The sequence below is a fragment of the Triticum urartu genome, chromosome 3A (genome assembly GCF_056163025.1).
Source record: "Triticum urartu cultivar PI428250 chromosome 3A, HENAU_Tu73, whole genome shotgun sequence".
Lineage (NCBI taxonomy): Eukaryota > Viridiplantae > Streptophyta > Magnoliopsida > Poales > Poaceae > Triticum > Triticum urartu.
Window position 1 is genome coordinate 697,073,257 of NC_141875.1, and position 22,009 is coordinate 697,095,265.

The 22,009-nt window shown below is 46.2% G+C and overlaps 1 protein-coding gene and 1 pseudogene across 1 annotated transcript; both read right to left on the reverse strand.

Moving 5' to 3' along the window:
- Positions 1-236: 236 nt before the first annotated feature.
- LOC125546060 (putative calcium-binding protein CML25) lies at positions 237-1,442 on the reverse strand. The gene has a single exon (XM_048710182.2). It carries the CDS (start codon positions 1,221-1,223, stop codon positions 645-647), a length of 579 nt encoding a protein of 192 aa, XP_048566139.1. The 5' UTR covers positions 1,224-1,442; the 3' UTR covers positions 237-644.
- A 16,530-nt stretch (positions 1,443-17,972) lies between these two features.
- Positions 17,973-20,158, reverse strand: LOC125549302 (uncharacterized; annotated as a pseudogene).
- Between the last annotated feature and the right edge of the window lie 1,851 nt (positions 20,159-22,009).

Genomic DNA, 22,009 nt, shown 5'->3' on the forward strand with positions numbered 1-22,009 from the left:
TACTAAATTAGTACTTCATCTGTCCCAGAATACCAGAATATAAAAACGTTTTTGACATTTTGTGACTGAGGGAGTAACTTTTATCCGAATTCAAAATTATCTCTATTTTGATCAAATTTATCCATGCCAAGTTAATATTGTTAGATTCATTATGGAATGCAGTTTTATATTTGGTATTGTAAATATCGATATTTTTAATATAAATTTGGTTAAGCTTTGCAAAGATTGACTTGACATGGAGTAAAAAGGACGGGAGGTAGGTATATTAGCAGTAGCTGGCCCGAGTAAGACCAATTGTTGTAAAAAACCAAGCAACAAAGCATTTCCCATTGCCAACACAACACACGCACACACTCTCGATCGATCCAGCTCTCGGACAAATTTTACAGGTCGATATTTAATAACTAGCACGTAGTAGACTACTGGTCGTAGCATAGTGATCCTGATTATACTTGAGCTAGCTGCCGCATGGCATTCCTCATCACGGTGCGCGCCAAAACGAAGAAGAAGCTGAAACGAAACGAGCATCGCACATCTGAGCGCATGCATCGCGGCCGATCGAGATTTCGCGGGAACGTGGGCGTGGGGGCCAGCAGAACAGAGCGTGAACAGAGGAGTCTGGCGTCGCGGGTCGACGGGTTGGTTCACAGGAACCTCGGGCCGGCCGAGGTGGTGGCCGCCGCCGTGGACACCATCATCATGCGCGCGAAGTCCTGGAAGCCGACGAAGCCGTCGCCGTCGGCGTCGACGCCGCCGATCATGCGGCGGCAGTCGTCGAGGCTGCACCCGTCGGCCTCGCCGCCGAGGATGGCGAGCAGCACGCCGCGGAGCTCCTCGGCGGTGATGCGGCCGTCGCCGTCGGCGTCGAACACGTTGAACGCCTCCATCAGCTCGTCCTCGGGGCCGGCCTCCCCGGCGGCCGCGATGGCCGCCACGGCGTCCAGCTCGTCGTCCGACGGCTCCTCGTGGCCCAGCCGCCGGAGCACGGCCTCCAGCTCCCGCCGCGAGATCTCCGCGGGGAGCACCGACCGCGGCGTGGACGCCCGCGGCAGCGCGTCCTCGGAGGACGACGAGGTGGAGGAGGACGACGCCGACGCGAACGACGGCGCCTCGCTCCGGGAGATGCCGCGCTTGCCGCTGCCGTCCTGCTGCTGCTGCTTCTTGCCCCGCTTGGGCGACGGGATGGAGAGCTTCCGGGCCAGCGACTGCATGGAGAGCTTCATCTTCGAGCAGAGGAAACAATCGGGAGGAGAGAAGCTACTCAAAGGAGATGAATGCGGATGGGATTGTAGCAGGAAAGATGGATGGATTGATGGGGATGTGTGGGGTGGGTGGAGGCGGAGGAGGGAGGCGGCGATAAATAGGGGAGGCGGAGGGCGGGGGAGCGGGGAGGGGAGTGAGCTTCGCGGAAGCTTCCTCCTTGCCGGGGTTGCCGATTTTTCAGTCGTCGAGCTCGCGTCCGGTACGCTTGGTTGGTTGCTTCTGCATGGGTATTTTAGCCCCGCCCGCCCGGCCTTTTCTTTTCCTGGGGTGTGCTGCGCTGCGGATTTATCCTGCCTTGCGACGGATGGAGGGGGCCGTTTCAGGCAGGGGCCTCCCCTCCGGGATTTGCTGCGGCAGCTGGCTCGAGCTGGTTCCTTGTGCCTTCTCTTCTCTGTTCTGGGGTGCCTATCCAGCCGTCCAATTTGGAAATGTCTTTCTTCAAGATATACAAAGGGCCTGACAGTAGGCTAGATCACTGTAGCTTGGTATCTTTCATTTTTCTTTTTCTCGAATTTCTTTCAATCTATTCATTTTTAATTATGGCAGTACAACGAACGCTATAAATAATAAAAATTACATTCAGATTCGTATACCACCTAGCGAGGAATACAAGCACTGAAGCGAGCCGAAGGCCCACCGCCCTCATCGCCCCTCCCTCGCCGGAGCGAGACAAAAACTTGTTGTCACAGATTGATTTTGTTTGCTTATAATGAGAACCGGTCCCAAAACAGAATCGATTTTTTTTTTTGAAACACACGTCTACGTTACCAACAACTTAAAATTGTCGGAACACACCTCAACACATCGGGCTGCCTCCGCACCGGAACATGGTGGCGCCAAATGCGACACGCACCAATTGGTTTTGTGGAGCCTATATGGGAATGTTTTGGTTGTCTGCATACTCCTCGCCCAGGCCCCGAGAATGCGATTGTGTCCTGTTTAGTTACCTGCTGGTGTGTGTGGGCCTGCATAGCACGAAACTCAAAGCAATCCAGAGTTTATCTCTGGAGGAACGACCGAATCGGCAGTTTTCAGCGATCCAGGCCAGGGCTAGGTTGTTTCAAGCGAACCAGGCCTGGGCGAGCACAAGGAGCCACGTGTCTGCAACGGCTACACGCGCGAGGGCGATAAGGGGAGGTACGTTGTTTCCTAAACCAATGGCGCAAATCCCCTCACTCCTCTTTAACCGCTCACACTCACCTCTCTCCACTGACACTCTCTCTCGCCGATGGGGGCAAGCATTGGCGACGACAAGATCTGGACGACGAGCACTGGCTTCATCAACGCTTCATCACCCCTTCGTCCATGGCAAATAAGCCCCTGTCTCCTCAATTTAGGGATCAATGTAGGCATTGATTTATACTTCAAGCATTTGATTTAGGGATTGATTTACGGTTTGATATAGCTAGATTTAGGGTTTGGTTTAGGGTCTGATTTAGTTTTTGGTTTACGGTCCGGTTAGGGATTCATACGCCTCAAATTGGGTGTGGACTAAGGTTCGATTAAGGGTTTAACACGGCTCGATTTGGGTGTCTAAGTATAGTCATATTAGGGGGGTTAGATTTGGGTGTAGATATAGGGGTTAGATTTGCGGTTAAGGGTTTGATGGGCATTGAATTAGGCATGAAAACTCCTGATCTTGTTGTACGATTTACTAATGGCAAGATCAAGATTTTGCTTCTATGGTAGTATGATAGTTTCAATGTTTTCCATGTCCATGCAACTTGGCTACATGTGTGTGTGTTGATCTTCATGGTGAGGCCATGCTACATGTACATCCATTGATCATGTTCAGTTCATCACTATAGTGCTCTATCGGGAAGCTTGCGCTAGAAATGCTGCTAAGGGCAATTGGTCAAAGGGCATGGAGGTGGCAGAGGGGAGCACATCGAAGAGGTGTCAGGTCAGGACGTTGAATTTTGGCCATTTTCATGAGGATGCAAGTTCAGCGCACTTCAACAAGGTGATCTTAGCACTTGCATCGGAGTTACTGTCGACCCCAATGGTTTCTATAAACACATGACCAACATCCCACCAGAAGTCGTTTCTAAGGAGGAACACCGGCTGCAACTGGAGGGGCGCGCACTTGTAACCTCATTACTGAAACAATAGGTTACCACATCGCATGTCTTGCATGTAGCCAAACAACAACACGTTGCATGTGAATAGAACATGCTTGCAACCAAACGACGTGCTAGTGGCTCGTTTCTAATGCATGTTGGGGCTTTGTGAACAACCAAATTAGGCGCAGAACATGGTTTTCAGTCCGCGTTAGTCATAGCTGAATCGGGCCACAGATGCAAGGACGCCTAAAATGATGCATGCAACCTAGCAGGCCCCATGCGAATATATGTACGGTGCCACAGAATTAAGAAATTTCTTTGCCCGAGACTCTTTGCTTCACAATGTTGTAAGCCTAGCACATTCCTACTCGCTATACATCACAAATACGTAACGTTTTGGGCATTAACACAATCTTCAAGAAGCAGTTTTGGCCACTGGTTTCTGTTACAATATCTCTCTAAGTAAAACTTATAAGATAGCACTAATATATTTTTGAGGCAAATTTAGACATATAAAATTTAAATTCCAATATAAATAACCGAGATAAGTTTTGAAACTTTGGTCGAATCGATGGACCCAAAACTCCATTTATTTTGTGATATGGACGGTGTAGTACACGGTACCCACAAGGATATCATGGCACAGAGGATCTGCCGAATTTATTCTGGAATGAACAGAGCCTGGTCTTCGTAGGAGCATGTTGGCCTGCCTGATCTCCGTATTTTTATTAGCTAGTTGCATGTTTGTTTATTTCTGCCACGAAAAAGTCTCTCGCTTTATGTTAGCCTGTTCCTGGGTTGGCTGGCTATTCGTTCGGTTTTAGCTGCCGCCGAGATGCTTGATCAAAAATTCCCCTTAGTCTATGACCTCAACCCTGTCAAACAAACAGAGCAAACACCACAGCCCAAGACAAAAACAATACTTATGTAAATCAAATATAAGCACTTTGGTCATGTCTTCTTCCCATGGCACACTGTTTTTGCCCTTGTATAGTTTTCCTTTTGTGTAAACACTAGACAGTACAACTACTCGAGCAGGGTTACCGTTTAGTACGATGCATGCATCTTCTTTGGCTGCAGAAATGAAGGACACCAACCATTGCTGAACTGAAAATGACTCTTAACCGCATCCGTTGCACCCTACACATACTCCCACCGGTTTGTTTGCAGGGTGGTAGTAGGTTAGTAGGTTAGTATGTCTGAAGATCTGTGTGTGTTTCTTGCTTTGGTTGTTGGCCCAACGAGAAGCCTGTGATTAGGGTGTTTTATTATAGTATGTTGATTCTTTTTTTGGTTGGGAGGGCAAATTCATTCACCCCTCGGTGATTAGGCATGGTCGGATTCGCGGCCACCGCCGACCAGCCTTCGCCGCGAAAACGACGGCGGGTACGAGCTTTGCTACGTTGAGCAAAAAGGAAATCGCCGGTCGCCGATCGACGTCGTTTCACTTTCAGTCGTGCTGTTCATGTGCACAGCACCGGCGAGCGCACGTTGGGGAAGCTCACACCAACGTGCAGCAACAGTGCGCCGGGCGCCACTGTACGTCGATCGGCACGCCACCCCCGATAATTTATGTGTGTTTCTCTGCGTAGCAAGCGTGTAGGGAACGCGTACGCCTACGTAACGTACGTACGTACGTGTATGAGCGGGGAAACCCAGACCGGCGGAGCATGTAGTACATATTGGTTCTTGGTGTCTGGTCAGAGTATAAAGAATTTTGCAACTTGTGGCGCCAAGGCGAATGAGTGGCCCAACCAACGGTCAAATCTTTGATTGGACGCTAATTTTCTTGCAAACAACATCTTGATCATGATTAGGGTACGGGCCGCTGTCCCTGATTGGCTAGATCGTGGGGTGATTGCGTTGGAAGTAGCTGTCTCAGGTAGGTGGAGCGATGAGCATGACGTGCTAGTTGGGTCGACAGCGCTCATCATGGCACAAGCCGTCTATGATTAGCCTTCCGGTCCGAATGCCAGACGTCTGTGGTTTGGGCGTAATATTATGGTAGAAATATTCCTAAAATCAACTGTGTTTCTCTTCTTCTTCTTCTTCTTCTTCTTCTTCTTCTTCTTCTTCTTCTTCTTCTTCTTCTTCTTCTTCTTCTTCTTGCTGGGTTTGCAAGTTAGCGCCATTTCGAATCTCACCCGCGCGAATCCTGCCATGATCGTTTTCGGATGCTGCCCTCTCGTGTCATGTACAGCTCTCTTCAGCTCAGTTCAGTTGAGTTCTCCTCACGCGACGAAGCTTCCGCGAAGCTTCCCGGCTAGCCGTCATCTCGCCTGCCTCCACCGGCCGAGTCGACGTAAGGGCGCCGCTCGTGATCGACTTGTGTACCACCACCACCGGCACTGCCCACCCAACTGCGTACAGCACGGCACGAAAGCGTATCAAAATATTTTGCAGCTTGACTTTCGAGTCGACACGACACGCACCGGCCCAAAACCGCGTTGAAACTCGAGAACACGTACAGCCATACACAAGCGGTGCTACCTGTACAGGCTGCACTGTGTACATCCATTAGCTTAGCTAGTCATGAGTTAACTTACCGGCTGCCTACCAATGGCAATGGTTGGTGGTGTATTTGTTTGGCTCGTTCGCACTGCCATGCATGCATCTCATCCTCACGTCTGATAAGAAGAAAGAAGCAATGCGTGCTTCTTTCTTCCTTTTTTTTTCACCCGCAAAAAAAAGAAGAAAGAAGCACGCATTGGTGGAACGTACGTAATCCACGGCCCATCCACGTGATGTGTTTTCGGTCGATGATGCGCTGACCGTCGCTGTTGGTCAGTAATAATCAATCCATCCCTCTCAGCCACTGAAACAAGTTACTACGAAATTTGTACGTGTCGAGCGAGGTGTAGCGAGTACAGGAGCGATCCAAATCCATCTCGACTTGTTTCACAAGAAACCGATCTCGACTTGTTCCCTCTGAAATCTGAATTCAGTGGGATTGCTTCGCTGCTGTCCTTGCCGGACTTGAGTTTGCTCGTGTATGAATGCGGTGCATCAATGCAGAAAAATGCGTGGTAGCCCTGAATGATGGATGGATGGATGCACGGATGCCAGTTATAGCCGTGATAAGGGTGCGTGCACTGGACCATGGATGCACGCACCCGATCCCTGGACGACAGACAGCAAAGGACTCATAAAGAACGGCCGCAAATTATGCAGCAGCGGTAGCGCTAGTACATACATGCACAGACACAGTGAACATGGCTCGCTGCCGCTGCGTAGAGGTTGTGTGGTCGCCGGACTAGCTAGGCCGATAGCCTGATTGATTACTAATGTGACATGGTACCTCCCCCGCTCTTGGTCTGTTTTTCACGGCCGCAACCACCCATTGTTAACAGGCACTGCGAACGAGCCAAACAAATACACTAACCATTGCCATTGCCATTGGTAGGCAGCTGGTAAGTTAACTCATGCTAATGGATGTACAGGTAGCAGCGCTTGTGTATGGCTGTACGTGTTTTCGAGTTTCAGCGCGGTTTGGGCCGGTGCGTGTCGTGCCGAAAGTAGAAATGTATTGAAAAAACAAAAAAAAAGACAAAGAAACAAAAGAAAAGAGAAGAAATAAAAAAACTGAAAACCCCAAGAAAGAACAAAGAAAAGCAAAGTATAAAGAAAATCATTGAAAAAACCAAGAAAGCAGAAAGCATAATGAGATAAATACGAAAAACTGGTGATAAATAAAGAAAGGCGAAGAAAAACAACAGAAAACAGAAGGAAAAAAAAACAGACTTATATAACTGATGGTGAAGGGCTAAAGGCTATGCTACCACGCGATGGTGACACTGTAAGAGCTTGAGGTGGGATTATAGCGGGAGATTGGTACAAAATCGGCTTCCAGTGTTGTAGTGGACGCAAACGCAGTTCCAAGAAGCCGGGAGAGCAGCGCCGCCGATTGACGCCGACGGCGACGACTGCACATATGTAGAGCGGCTGAAGTCGTCGGCTCTGCCGCCGCGCATCGATCGGCAAGCAGCTGGCGCGTCGCGCGTGCGGATCGCCAGGCAGCTACAGCACGCACATGTTACAAGTCCATGAGTAGGATCAAGATCGCCGTTGGTTTTGCCAAGTCGGCATCACGGCGCCTTTTGCGAGGAACTTTCAGCGCGATTTACACGTGCTGGCGACCCGTGGACCAGGCCTCGTCTCGTCACTAGACTCGCCGGACGATCTCACCTCATGACGACGTGGCCGGCCTCTCCGCCGGCCGCCGGTCTCGACGACCGGGTCCGCCCAAGAACTTACTTGGACAGTGAAGGCCTGCTCGTTTGTTTCCATGATCGATCCAAACGACAAAACTGTCGTTGACATACAGTATTTGTTTGCCGTGGCACGCGTACAGTTACCATCAACATTCCGAGCTGATCCATCCGTTCCGGTGGCACTGGCAGTGGCAGAACCGGTAAGCCGTTGCGCAAGTTGGCTGGAGATAAGGCCTCGCAGCTAGCTACGCCAGAGTACGTACCTTTTCAGCCCTTTGGATTTGGATTGAAGCACGTACGAGCGTCCAAAAACTTTGGACGGAGACGAGTTCTACGAATCTATGGTCTGAACAGATTACGGCAAAATCCGGCGGTGACGGGCCTGTACTTCAAACTCCCATCCCATGCATGCATCTCATCCTCACGTCTGATAAAGAAGAAACAAGCACGTATTGGTGGGGGCATGTGACGTGTTTTCGGTCGATGATGCGCTGACCGTCGCCTGTTGGTCAGTAATAATCAATCGATCCCTCTCAGCCATTGAAACAAGTTACTACGAAAATTGTACGTGTCGAGCGAGGTGTAGCGAGTACAGGAGCGATCCAAATCCATCTCGACTTGTTTCAGAAGAAACCGATTCTTTTTTGTTTCCTCTGAAATCTGAATTAAGTGGGTCCTTGATCGACTTCAGTTTGCTCGTGTATGAATGCGGTGCATCAATGCACGTAAGTAGACCGATGGATGCACGGATGCTATCAAAGCATCTACAACCGGACTTGGTAAATCCGGTCCATCAAAGGTCTGTGGACGTGCTCACTCACAGGGCACGTCTTAAATTAGCCATTTTGCATCTATCTCTCTTATATTTCATCCCCTAAACTCATACAATGCATGCAAAAAAATAAATCCTACATACTACCCTAATTAATCTTCATCGTCGGAGATGTTCATGACGACGGTGCCAGGCGCCGGTTGGACGGGTGGGTAGGAGGGCTCCGGCTCATCCTCCTTCTGCTCGACCTCATCCATGTAGGCGAATATCTCCGCCTCCTCCACGGCCTCTTGCGCCTCCATCTCCTGCCGGCGATGACGTCTTGCCTTCACAACCGACTCCGATCAGAGGGAATCGAGGATGACCTACTGCTCCGCCTGCAGATCCCCGTGGCCAGCATCCCCCACCCTCCTCCTCATCGTCGTCGTCGTCCTCCGGATCCACTGCATTCGAAGGTAGCCCTGCGACGATCCGAGCTTCGCGCTTAGCTCGGATCTACTCAAGGAGCTCTAGCCGACGCTCCGCCGTCAGAAAGGGCTCACTCCTCACCCGACGACGGGAGGGGGGGGGGGGCATGGCTACTAGCCGGACGGGTGAAGTGGAAAGTTGCAGCGGCGACGGACAGGAGAAGGAAAATATGGATGGACGGCAGGGTTTCGGCGCCGCCGGTCGACTTGAATAGCCGGGCAATGCACTATGCGGCCTCTTCATATCCGCATCATATTTGAACTAGATATATAAAGGGTGCCGGTCAGTCCGGACGTTTGAGGCCCGTTTGAGGTGTCCGTCTGGATCCAAAAGACAACGATCAGTGACCGGACAGCCCACCCAGACGTATGAGTCGGGTTGAAAGGTCCGGCCGTATATGCTCTTATATAGCCCTAACAAATGTGCGTGGACTGGACTGTGGCATGGATGGATGCATGTACCGATCAATATCATGGACAAAAGACAGCAAAGGACTGCTTAATAAAGAGCGGCCGCAAATTATGCAGCAGCGGTAGTACATGTACATACACAGACACAGGGAGGGAACATGGCCTGCTGCGTAGCCTAGTCAGATAGCCTGAAATTGAATGGTAATCTGACATGGTACCTACTAGCTACTACCTTCCTCTAAGCCTGTTTTTCACGGCCGCAACTATTATTAACTACTGTACTACAACTACAAGCCCATCACCGCCGGATTTGCCGTAATCTGTTCAGACCAAAGAAGTCGTCGTCTCCGTCCAACTTTTTGGAAGCTCGTACCACGTACCAGTACGTGCTCCAATCCAAAGAATCATTCTGGCGTACTAGCTGCGAAGCCTTATCTGCAGCCAACTTGCGGAACGGCATACGGGTTCTGCCACCGCCACCGGAACGGATCAGCACGGAATGTTGATAACTGTGTGCCGGGCAAACAAACACATATCTCATCGACAGTTTCGTCGTTTGGATCGAGCATGAAACCAAGCAAGCAGGCCTTCACTGTCTGCGACGACTTGCTTTCAAGTAAGTTTCTTGGGACCCGGTCGTCGAGCGAGCAAGCACGGGACCGGCGGCCGGCGGAGAGGCCGGCCACGTCGTCTCTAGATCGATACGGCGGGTCTAGTGACGGGGCCTGGCCCACGGTTCGCGACCACGTGTAAATCGCGCTGAAAGTTCCTCGCAAAAGGCTCGTCAGTGATGCCGACTTGGCAAAACCAGCAATGCTTTCAGGCACCGTGTCCGTCGTATGGACATGTAACATGTGCTAGCTGCTTGCCGGCCGATGCACGGCGGCTGAGCCGACTTCCTCCGGTCGCGCTGCCGCTCTACATAGGTGCAGTCGTCACCGTCGCCGTCAACGGGCGGCGGCGCTCTCCCGGCTTCTTGGAACTGCGTTTGCGTCCACTACAATACTGGAAGCTGATTTTATTTTACTAGTTCAAAATCCCAACTCTTTGTGTGCACAGTGTTAGGTTGATCTCTTCACCAATGGGCCCAACGGCTTATTGGGCCCTTGACCCACGCCCTGATCAGGGGCGTCCAGCCCAAGCAAGGCTGGTGGGCCCCTATCGCACAGTGCTATAAAGAGGAGGTGGGAACCAGGGGCACAGGGTACGAGGTTCGTCACCGTCACCGTTCCCTACTCCTAACCCTATCCGATCCAGAGGGAGGCACTAAAGCGATGGAAAGCTCCGCCACCGTCACTGCCCATACATCTCAGCCGCATCCACCCCACTACTCTCTGCCATCACCGACACCATGGTCGACACCAGGAGCTCGAGAAGGTAGAGCTACTGCTAATCCTTAAGCCTATACAATCCACAGTTCTATCAATGCTATCAGACAAGGTTTGGTTTAGGATTTTCAGTAGAAAAGAACACAAGAAAATCTTTCCCCCTCCCGAAGAACCCTAGACAGGGCAAAGAAGATCACCGGAGCAGGGCCTTGGGCCCGCCGGCAAAGAGTGCCGCCGTCTTGGCCGCGCCGTTCCTCTCGATCTCGATGCGCATCGGCAAGCCGAGGCATCGAAAAGAAGAACACCACCCCCTTTTGGGGGCAAAGAGACCACACGGTCGCCGAAACATGGCGCCGCCGCTGAACCGCTTGACGGCGGTGCGCCCATCTACGGGTGCATGCACACGCCGGCAAGGGGGCCAGAGGGGCGCCGTTCTTCCCTGAATCTCCACTGCTCGAAGCCTTATATGGTGGTGGAGGGAGAAATAACAGAAAAGAAAGGGAAATCGGAAGGGGATCACGCGCCACGGTGGTTTGCTGTCCACGCCGGCGGCCGGCGCAGCCGTGCCCAACCGCTACTCCAACAGAGATGGAGGCGCCGTCGAGGCGCAAGTGCAGTAGAGGAGGGCGCAAGCCCGACCCTCTCTCTCTGCCACAGGAAAGGAAGGGAGGCGCGGTGGCGCTCGTCGCCGTTGCCGGTGACCGGAGCAGCGCGATGCCCCGGCGTGCGGGACAGAGCAACAAATCAGAGGAGGGGCTCGCGCCTAGTCCTCTATGCGAAAGAGAAGCGGGAAGGGAAAGGAGGCGCGCGCGGCACGATGGCTTCCTCCGCTGCCGCCGGCGGCCGGGGCGCAACCCCGTGGTTCCGCCGTCACGAGAGAGAGAGAGAGAGATCGAGAGGGGCGAGGGAAACAGAATGGGCTAGGGTTGCGGTCGGGGCTTCCTCTCCTCATAGTTTGTTCAAGCGAAAATCGCTCTGGATCGTCCGATCAAGATCAATGGCCAGAAAGAAACCCCTAGCTCTGCCCTGGGCTTTTGGGCCAAAATCTTATTTGGGCCAGTGGAATGCGGACCAGGCCAGAGTGGCTGGCGCCCGCGTGGGACTTTTGGGCCGAAAGGAGAGCAGGCGCAGCCGCGGTTGCCCAGCGCGCGCAGCTGGCATTTTTTCTTTTTTCTTTTCCTGTTTTTTGTCCAGTTTTGGGCTAATTACAGTACAGCTTTTCTATTCAAAGTAATTCAAAAAAAATGTTTAGAAAATAGAAAAGTAAAAGAAAATGTTTTGAAAAGTAAACAGAAAAAGTCTTTGAAAATGAAAATAGAAAATTTTCAGAAAAGAAATGTTCATGAATTTTATAAAGAAAGTAATAAAGTTCATGAATTTTTCTTTAGTAAAAGAAAAGTTTCTGTAAAGAATAAAAAGTTCATGAATTTTTATTCATGTTTTTCCGCTGCGTAAATAATTAATAGTACTCTTTCACAAAGAAAGAAAAAGTATTATCCTCCAATTAAATTGGAACCTACGGGAAAATTTAATTGGATGAACAGTTTTTTGAGAGAAGTTTTTTCACTTGTGGGTGAAATCAGATTCAGATAACTTCGGCTATGACAGTAGAAAGATATTTGATTAAAGTTTAATTATGCTATTATTATTTTCTGACCAACGTTGATGATGACAATATTATAATTCAATGAGTCTTGTAGTTAAAAGTTCAAATCTCTGATAATTTTTGTATCAAAGTGACCAATTTTCAGAGCATTTGATAAAGATTGAGAAATGTATATTAAAAGTTTTCCGCTGCAATAAGTTGATAATGATGATTATTTCTGAGCAAAGTTGTTTAATAGAAATACTATCATCACATTCTTTATGAGTTATATGCATTATTTCCATTTCCGCCCAATGGTGATATGGAATTAATGTAGAAGAATGTGTTTTATTCTAATTCTACCACAACGATGATTTAGAGTATAAAAAGGAAGTTTTGCAAAAGTGTAATGTGCATATTTTTTTAACCAGACCAACGTAGGGTTATTTTTATGCTCATTATTGTTGATTATTGGCTAAGTTTTCTCAGACTAAAAGTTTTCCATGCTTTCATTCATGAAAGCGAATGGTTGGGTACTTGTGACCCGAAAGATGACCAAGAAAGGTCATAACGTGAGATAGTATGTTCTCTCTAAAGAATGGTTTCAAAAGAAAAGAGATAGATCATTGAGAGTCTTGGTTGACGAATGTCTTTCATGTACTCTCTATGATTTGAGATAAAACAAGCAACATGCGTGTTTAATTTGACCAACGTCGGATCAAGCATGTGTGTCAAAAAGCATTCGGATTTATTTATAAATTTGATGATTGAATATGCAGTCAAAAGAGCCAATTCTGGCATTTATGTCCCTTACAGGGAATTACCCGCATGGCGGGAAAAGATGATTATGATAAAACCCGCATGGCAGGATAAGTCTGGGAAAATCCCTGCGTAACCCGTATGGCGGCAGAAATTTTCTCAAACTTATCCTGTATGACAGGAGAAAGACATGATGACTCATGTGCTTTTAATGTGTCCCACTCTGGGAGAAAAGTATGGAGTAGCTATTATGCTTTCCTAGTATCAATCGTACATCTTATGTGTAACGGTCATTAAGCACTCAATAAATCCAAAGAGAATAAAAGTTACAGATGAACCTAAAGATAAGAATGATATGCAAGTGTGACTTGCAAAAGTACTAATGATAAAGAACTCTGTTGAGTTTCTGAAATGGAATGAGGAAAAAGTACTCCAGATAAATGAAGTAGATAATCGAAGTTTCCTCATTCACAAGAGTTATGGATGGTTTTTCGAAATTGTGGCAGAAAAGTTCTTGCCACATTTCGAGGGGGAGAAAGATATATGAGATAAATTAAGAATGATGAAACTCCCCTATACTAGATAATGTGATGAAGAATGTGATCGTCTGGGGGAGTATGACGGTCATATTAATACCCCTAAAGAAAAAAAATAGTTGTATTTCTGGATCTTTTACAGTTCCGAAAGCAGAGTAAGGAATACTAAGACGGTGCTTAAAGTGCCATAAAGAAGAAAGTTTTAACAGAATAAACCCAAATTATAAAATTTAAAGATACGCCATTTTTAGTAAAGATGGAGTAATCTGGGAGAGCATGTTGTATGACCTATACAACACCCGATGTTAGCTCTATAAAGGATGAATGAGTACACATGGATCTTGTGACACAGGTCCCTGTAAAACTTGTTGCCTCTTGGAAATGAAAGACTATATTTGCCTCTTGGCAATGACAGAGCAACAACAGCCCCATATGAAAGAAGTGCCAGTACCTGAGACACTGATGGTCTCAAGGAATGAGAAAATCAGATACTTCTGATTACTATAAAGTCTATGTTAGTGAAATTCAAATGGAGGTTGATCCCACCTCATTTAAAGTGCTCATTCGAGTTTTGAGAAGTGTCTGCTTATCTAAATGATAATAGACTATGTGAGATGAAATGAAATTAGTGAATCCCGACGATGTTTGGGACTGATGAGTAATTTCCAATGGAGCCAAAACAGTAGGCTGTAAAGAGTCTACAAGCTCAATCTGACTCCAAAGGAAATACGTAAAGGTGTAACACACGACTTAAATTGAAACGTTTTTGCGCGTTTTGCACTGAATAGATTACAATGAGTGTTGGTAGCACATCATGATCTGAGTTACATCAGATGAAAGATATTATGATCTGAGTTACATCAGATGAAAGTAAAGAACACAGGGGATACTACCTGAAGAAGTCTTTTATGGACTAAAGCAATCAAATGTTGTTTTGGGTTAAAGAAATGCGAGGACAATTGTGTTTGTATAAAGTTATAGAATGGGAAATTCATTTCATAATCCTGTACATGTGGATGACGTCCTACTTGCTAGTGGTCATGTCAATCTACTGCAGGAGAAGAAAAGAAGTTTTTGTTCTCAAAGTTCAAAAGAATGTTCTCAGTAGAGTGTCTCTCATTATAATTATCGAGTTTCACCAAGAAAAGAATAAAAGGGGTATTAGTAATGTCACATGGACATGCTTAGAAAGGTCTCTAAAGTATGCATGCGAGAAAACCTACGCCTGTTCTTATCATCAAGGGTAATAGAACTGGAAACTATGGTGTTCCAAAAGTTGATGAGAAAAGATTGAAAATGGATATGGTGCCGAATGCTTTAGCTGTTGGAAGCTCAATACATTACCCTGAGACAGTCCACGTATCCGGGTTGTTTTGGCAATGTCTAGTCCATATATAGATCACTAGAATGGAGTCAAAGATATCGGCCTCATGCTGAAAGAAATAAGTGCTCTCAAAAGATTGTTAGTACAAATACACGACTTGTGAAATGTATAGCGAAATCCACAATTGTCGCTAACTTTCATACTTGGAGGTTTTTGTGTGGAAAAGCTCCAAAGAATGAAACAATTATCATCAATGTGATGCAAAGATATTTTATAGCTTGATATGAGGCTGAGGGTCAGGCAAAATGGTTAAGGAGACCTGTACCCGGAGTTGATAATGGTTGACAACAGCGATAACTATTTTAAGTCTTTCGCTCCTATGACAACGAGTCAAGTGTTGATGCCAAACACATTGACACAAAGTTATACGTTGTTAAGGAGAACGTCCGGAATTATGTTGAAATGCTTGGAGCATGAAAGCAACAGACAAGTATTTGCAGATCTGCTTATTAAAGGCTTACCGCCTAGTGTGTTCGGAGAACACACAGTCGACATGGGTTTTATGGTATAGTCTAACATTTCCGGACAATAAAAGGGCCCAAGGTTAAAGAATCCGTTTCAAAACAGAGGAGTGTGTTGTAGGTGTTGATTCTATCGGAAATGAACCGTGATGATGAGACATGCTCTACATGCAAATCTGTGATGGAACGAGTACTTTGAAAAGAGTTATTTCAAAGTATAAAAGTTAAAAGTATATGATGAGATCAAGGGGGAGAATGTTAGGTTGATCTCTCCACCAATGGGCCCAACGGCTCATTGGGCCCTTGACCCACGCCCTAATCGGGGGGGGGGGGGGTCCAGCCCAAGCAAGGTTGGTGGGCCCCTATCGCACAGTGCTATAAAGAGGAGGTGGGGACCAAGGGCACAGGGTACGAGGTTCGTCACCGCCACTGTTCCCTACTCCTAACCCTATCCGATCCAGAGGGAGGCACTGAAGCGATGGGAAGCTCCGCCGCCGCCACTGCCCATACATCTCAGCCGCATCCACCCCACTACTCTCTGCCATCACCGGCACCATGGTCGGCACCAGGAGCTCGAGAAGGTAGAGCTACTGCTAATCCTTAAGCCTATACGATCCACAGTTCTATCACACAGGTCCTAGCTACAAAATACTTCCCGGATGGCAACATCTTCAAAGCAAAACTGAAACCAGGGATATATCATATACATGGAGGAGTGTGCTGAACTGAAAGTAGTAAAATTACTAAAGGATGGAATGATTTGGCGTGTCGGAGAAACGGTGAAAAGATTAATATATGGGAGGATCCCTGGATTCCATCAAATATGTCTAGAAAACCGATCAAGCCAAGAGGGGGAAATCTGCTCTGTAAAGTGTTAGAACTCATTGATCCTTGCACAGGAGATTGGGGATACAACGTTGATCAATCAAACCTTTTGCAGAGAGGACACATCCAATATTTTAAAAATCCACTTATCAGAGGATATGGAGGATCAGGTTGCATGGCACTTTGATAAGAAGAGACGATTTTCAACATTTTCTATGCCGTCCCACTCATCATAGTTTTCCCTTTAGACCAAAACAGGCAAGAAGAGGATTTGATATCAGTACTATGTGCCATGTTTGCTTGAAAACAGAAGAAGATGGAGGCCATTGCTTCTTCAAGTGCACACAAGTCAAATAGTTATGGAGGATGACAATGTTGGAAGAGGTCAAGCTTGATCTGATGAAATGTGTAGACCCTATGGAAATTGTGTCTGCTTTATTACGAATGGCGAATGAAAACTGCATAAAAGTCTGCACCTTGTTATGGCTATGGTGGCATGAAAAGAACAAAGCAAATGCTGGATATCAAAGAAGAAATATTGCAGCAATAGCACATTCAGTGGAAGTGCAAAGCCAGGAATTCCAAAATCATTATAAAAAGGAGAAAGCTCAATACTTGGTGCAAGCTAATCTTTTGCAATTGTGCCCACCTCAACCGTCGACTCTCAAAATTAATATTGATGGTGCCTTCAAGGAAGGCGCCACAAAAGGAGGGTGGGGCTTCATCATAAGAAATGAGGATGTAGGAGTAGAAGCAGCTGGAGCCTGGCAATCTGAACATGGTCACAGATGCACTTTAATCTGAAACTTGGGCACTAATGAAGGCAATTTGAAGAGCCATCAAGCTTGGCATGGGGCGCATTATCATTGAAACATATTGTTTGGTTCTAAAACAGGCTATAACGAGCAATGCTTATGATCTAGTGGGTCACGGGGTTTTATTTCAAGAACTTAAGTAGATGCTCAGGTTAAATTTTAGCTCGTGGAACATTGTGTGGTGTCCAAGGACATGTAACAATGTGGCTCATGTATTAGCAGCCCATGGTTCTTATATGGGTGATGGAGAATCAGTGCAATGATTTTCTCAAGCGCCAGACTTTGTATCTGAACTTGTCACCAGCGATAATGCTGGGCAGGTTGTATAATGGAATGAACTAGTGGTCATTCCGTCTCAAAAAAAAAAAAAACCGGGTTTGGCAAAGCAATATCATTGTCAGAACGAAATCTACCTGGTAGTAAGAGTTGAGGGAGGCAGATTGCACCCAAAAAAAGTTCAAGGGAAAAAACCATGCTATACAGTAAGTAGAGGGACTAAAAATGTACTTTACACAACGAACTATACCAATATACAACAATCAGAAGAAATTGTTGTACAAAACTGTTGCTGGCCTCGTTTGCCTGAAAGCCATGCAACTTGTTTACATCATTGACGACCACTTTCAGGCAGCCTCCAAGGCTTTTGCTAATCAATTCAAGTCAAGCTTTGTAACGTCTCAAAAAAAGTAAGATACATAAAAAAAGTTGATGTGTGCTAGCACTTCAGAACATGTATTGAATGCATAGGCTTCACAACTAAAAATTATGTAACCTGAAGAAATTGAGACACAGAAATAAAGGTTTTGCAGACTGCCTTAAAACAGTACGTGTCCAGCTCTCATTCAATGGCTTAGTGAATTGTTTTGAAAAAAAATCAACTGCTAATTTATTTTCATTTTTGAGGGGGGATCAACTAGTGATTGCTCCATGTGCCAATTGCATTACATTTCGCACGAGCGTGTTTAGTTGCATCTTCTCAGTAAACAAAAATTCATCTGCACACCTGGAGCATACATAATGTTTCTTGCTACTTAAATATTGAATATCCTTTCACTCGAGATATGCCCTCTTTAACAAGTTTAGTACAGCTCCTTATTCGTCGAAAATTATCCGTGGTGAGAATATGCCACCTCGAATTCGTGTAACTACCATTTCTTGCTCATCCTTCTTAGGAAATTTCAGAGCACGAGGTGTATCAAGAGCATCGCAGTACTCACATCGCTCATCTCCTTTCAGAATTACCATCTGCAAATTCGGAGCTCGCTCCAGCATGGATCTTATAAATGTAAATTGTTGTTCTAGTGACCTAAAGCCAGAAAATTCTAGTTCTTTCAAAAACCTGTTCTTAGGGCCGTCAAATTGCATTTCCCACTGAGGGCTCCTTCTTTCGGTATGCAGCTGTCTGGACTTATCATCAACATCACATATATGTTCCCAAACCTGTGTTTGTGTGACCAATTCATTACATATGTAAGTTTTAAACATCTTTCTCCCAAAATATATAAAGAACTACAATAAGCTCTAATTGTTGAGTACGAAAGAAAGGCATCACAACTATTAAGGAGAACAATATTGACAAAGACATCACCTCAATATGCAATATTTCAATGCATGGTGCCGCCAAAAGAAATGCTGTCGTCCATAAAAGGTCGAATTCAACCAATATACCACGCACGGATAGCTTCCTTAGCTTACAGAAAGCGGGGAGGAGTTGCCTCATTTCAGGTTGCATCCAAAGCTGATCACAGGATAAATAAATTCCAAAAAAAGAATGTATAGTTCGCAATCACATTGATGAGAATATCAAATAAATATATGTGGATTCTTTATCATGCATAAACATATGTACAATGTATTTCAGAAAGTTGTCACAACATAGTGAATACAAAAAGGGAACAAAAAAGGGAAAAAGAATGTGAATACTTGGCGGAAATGAAGCACAATTTACGTTTTCTCCTTTGAAACCCAATGTGAGAGTATGTATACAAGTCATTCCTTGTAGAAGCTCACTTAATTTAAATTCACTTCGACTATGTATTGCATCGCATGAGAGTTCTAGTTCCCCAAGAGACAGGACCAAAATAAAGGCCAAAGGAGCATGGCGAGATACCCAAGTGTTACATCCGAGCTTCTCCAATTTTGGAAGGCAGACCAACTCAAGTATCTCAAAACAACAATAGGTGAGTTCTAGAACAAGGAGTTTTGAATTAGGTGCATCAATCTTAAATAGAGAGTGAGCGCCAACATCACAATGAGAAAGGGCTAGATGCTTCAGTTGCTTGCAGCAGTCAAACAAGACATGGTGCATGTCTAATTTCTCAAAGCGTACAGTGTATAGAGAAAGCCTTGTGAGGCAATGGAGCACAACAGGATAGTCACTGAGAAAACCATCTATTGGTTGGCCTCGCTGTAGCATACCCTCCTCACTACAAGCCCAGATATCTCTCTTGTAAAGAATGGCAGGGTCCAAATCTTTCAGCAAACCACTCTCCACCGCATCACCTATTAGTGGGCCAGCTTCGCACAAGGAATCGTTGACCAGGTACTCCCTCCGTCCGAAAATACTTGTCATCAAAATGAACAAAAAGGGATGTATCTAGAACTAAAATACATCTAGATACATCCCCTTTTATTCATTTTGATGACAAGTATTTCCGGACAGAGGGAGTAGATCTTAAGGTGCAGAGTTGAGATGCTGGATTCGCCATGTCGGTTAAACAAGAAACTCCTAGTTGCCTTGGTTAGAGAAGATGCCATTGCTTTGTCCATATCCATCGCCTCAATAGGGTTGGGGCGTAGAATTGGTAAGAAATCTTTGACATCAATATTGAGCTCGGGCAGCAACCAAGGAAGGCGCCTCCACCATGTAGACAAAACGCTCATCCTTGCAGCTGTTCTTAGATCGAGTCTCCCAAGATGGAGAGTAAAATGTCATCCATCAGCATGCTGAATCTACCTTCCTCTTCTGGCTGCTGCGAAATTGTGGATATATTTAGTTACTGAATGTCTATATTCATCAATTCGGAAGTAGTTCAAAACACCAATTGCGAAAACAAAGAACAGGTTGTCCACGTGACAAGAATTCTTTGTATCTTTGTGCGTTCCTAAGAAATTCTACAGAGGATAAATCTAGTACGGGAGTTGGACAACAAATTTTGAACAAAGAGGCTTGGCAAATAGCCGGAAAGAAGAAGGGGCCATGATTATATTCTTACCTTGGAGAATCCAGTGCGCCCGTTGCACCTCATAATCTTAGGAATGACTCCCCCAGAAGCCATCTTCCAGAACCAAGTTGAATAGTAGAACGATCCAAGCACGATGGATAAGGGGAAGCAGAGAAATCTCATCCAAAACAGTCATGATGGTGTGGAGAAGGTCGAGCGCGCTCTAAGGTTTAGGGTTTGGGCGAGGAGGGGAGTAATCGCTGGACGAGGGGCGGTGCGTGGGTGGAGGAGGACGCCTTGAGCGCTGAAGCAGAGTTGGAGAAGAGGAGGGGAACGAGAAGCGAGGTGGGCCCAAATTGTTCAACTATCTTCCCTTTTTTATCTTGCGAGGAGTGTAATAAATATGAAAAGCTTGTTTTTTTAACATCAGTACAGACACAAGGCTGAGCCAGTATATCATCTTGAAATTTACAAAGTCACCGTAAGCACCTCGTCGTCGACGGGAACGTCTCCTCCTACTGAATACGCATCGCCGGAAATTCTGAAATAAATCCAGGAATAAATGCGAGCACCAGTATTTGAAGCCTGGTGGGTTGGGGATACCACAGTCCCTCTAACCTTCCAATCACAGGTTGGTTCGCTAGAAAAGCTTGTTTGTGCTTGTAGTTCCATATATACATGATTGATTTGGATATCCGACCTTGTATGGTTATGTAATTCAAAAGAAAACGTTTTTCTGAACTTATAGATTTCAATTCAAATAGCCTAGGTACTTTTCAACTGCATAACGTACATAACCTAGATTTTGGCATCATCTGCGTCCATCCGGGGATGTGTCCTGTCTGGATCGCGGCGGAGGTGGGCCCTTGGCTGACGGGCAGTGCTTTTTCCAGTGAGATTGCTGTCGGTGATGTACTTCGTCATCGGTGCTTGACCACTCCAGCCTGCAACGGCGACCTTGTTGCGGATTGTAGTGCCACCGAAAGGTCTTCCTTGAGGGTTCATCTCTCTAGATACGGTAGTTGTTTCGGTGGTGTGATACAATCTATGAGCGACGGCTTGACGTAGAGGATATGGTTGTGCAACAACGGCGGTTGGTTTTCTAACCCATTGCATGCAACTGCTAGGATCGCGAAAAAGTGGTGGTCACAACACATGATTGACTTCGATGACGGTGCTTCTCCAATACCCTATCTTGAACTCTGGTGAAAAGTTTTGGTCTAGCCCGAGTTGGTTATACCTGATAATGACGATGTTTTTGCGTCGTTACCTTGAAGGCATTGCTCGGATTAGTTTTTCAGGATGAAAAACTTAGAGTCTGCCCTTTGATGTTGGATGTGGTGATGGCGACGCTTGAGCATCACTCTCTTTCTGAAGGCGTTGTTGTTGAAGGATCTCGTTGTCCTTCTGATGTCATGAGATGGTTGATACGGTCACTGATGTAGTTTGTCGATCACAAATTTGAACGCTTCGGGGGTTTTCTTTTCCTCACTTAGGCATAGCTTTGGTCTATATGGCTTTTCTATTTGCCGGCGTTTTTGTGTGTGTCTGTCGGCGTTCGCTGTGTGCATTTTAACTATGCAAAGAGCGGGTGTGTGCTCATTTGTGTTTGTCTTCAATTGATGCTTCACTTTGAGTTAATAAAATCCATCCCTTGTCGAAAACACAACCTAGATTTCGGTATTGTTTGGGAAATATGCGAAGACCATGTAATAGTATATACTAGTAGAACATCCGTGCGTTGCCATGGGCCTTTGATTTATTTTTTCTGATTACAATTATGAATACAATGCATATCAGATTTCATATGAATAGTTTTTTTCCTGGCTTTGCATAATGTATATCATATTTCACATGTATGAAAAAGATAGCTCGCAACAATTAGAAAAATAATTGACTTCGCCTGCAATGTAACTCCATGATGTATACATAGAGAGCAACGATCCAAATAATTATATGCTACAA

Coding starts and splice junctions, on each gene's coding strand:
- LOC125546060 (XM_048710182.2), bottom strand. CDS start 1,223: ATGAAGCTCTCCATGCAGTCGCTGGCCCGGAAGCTCTCCATCCCGTCG.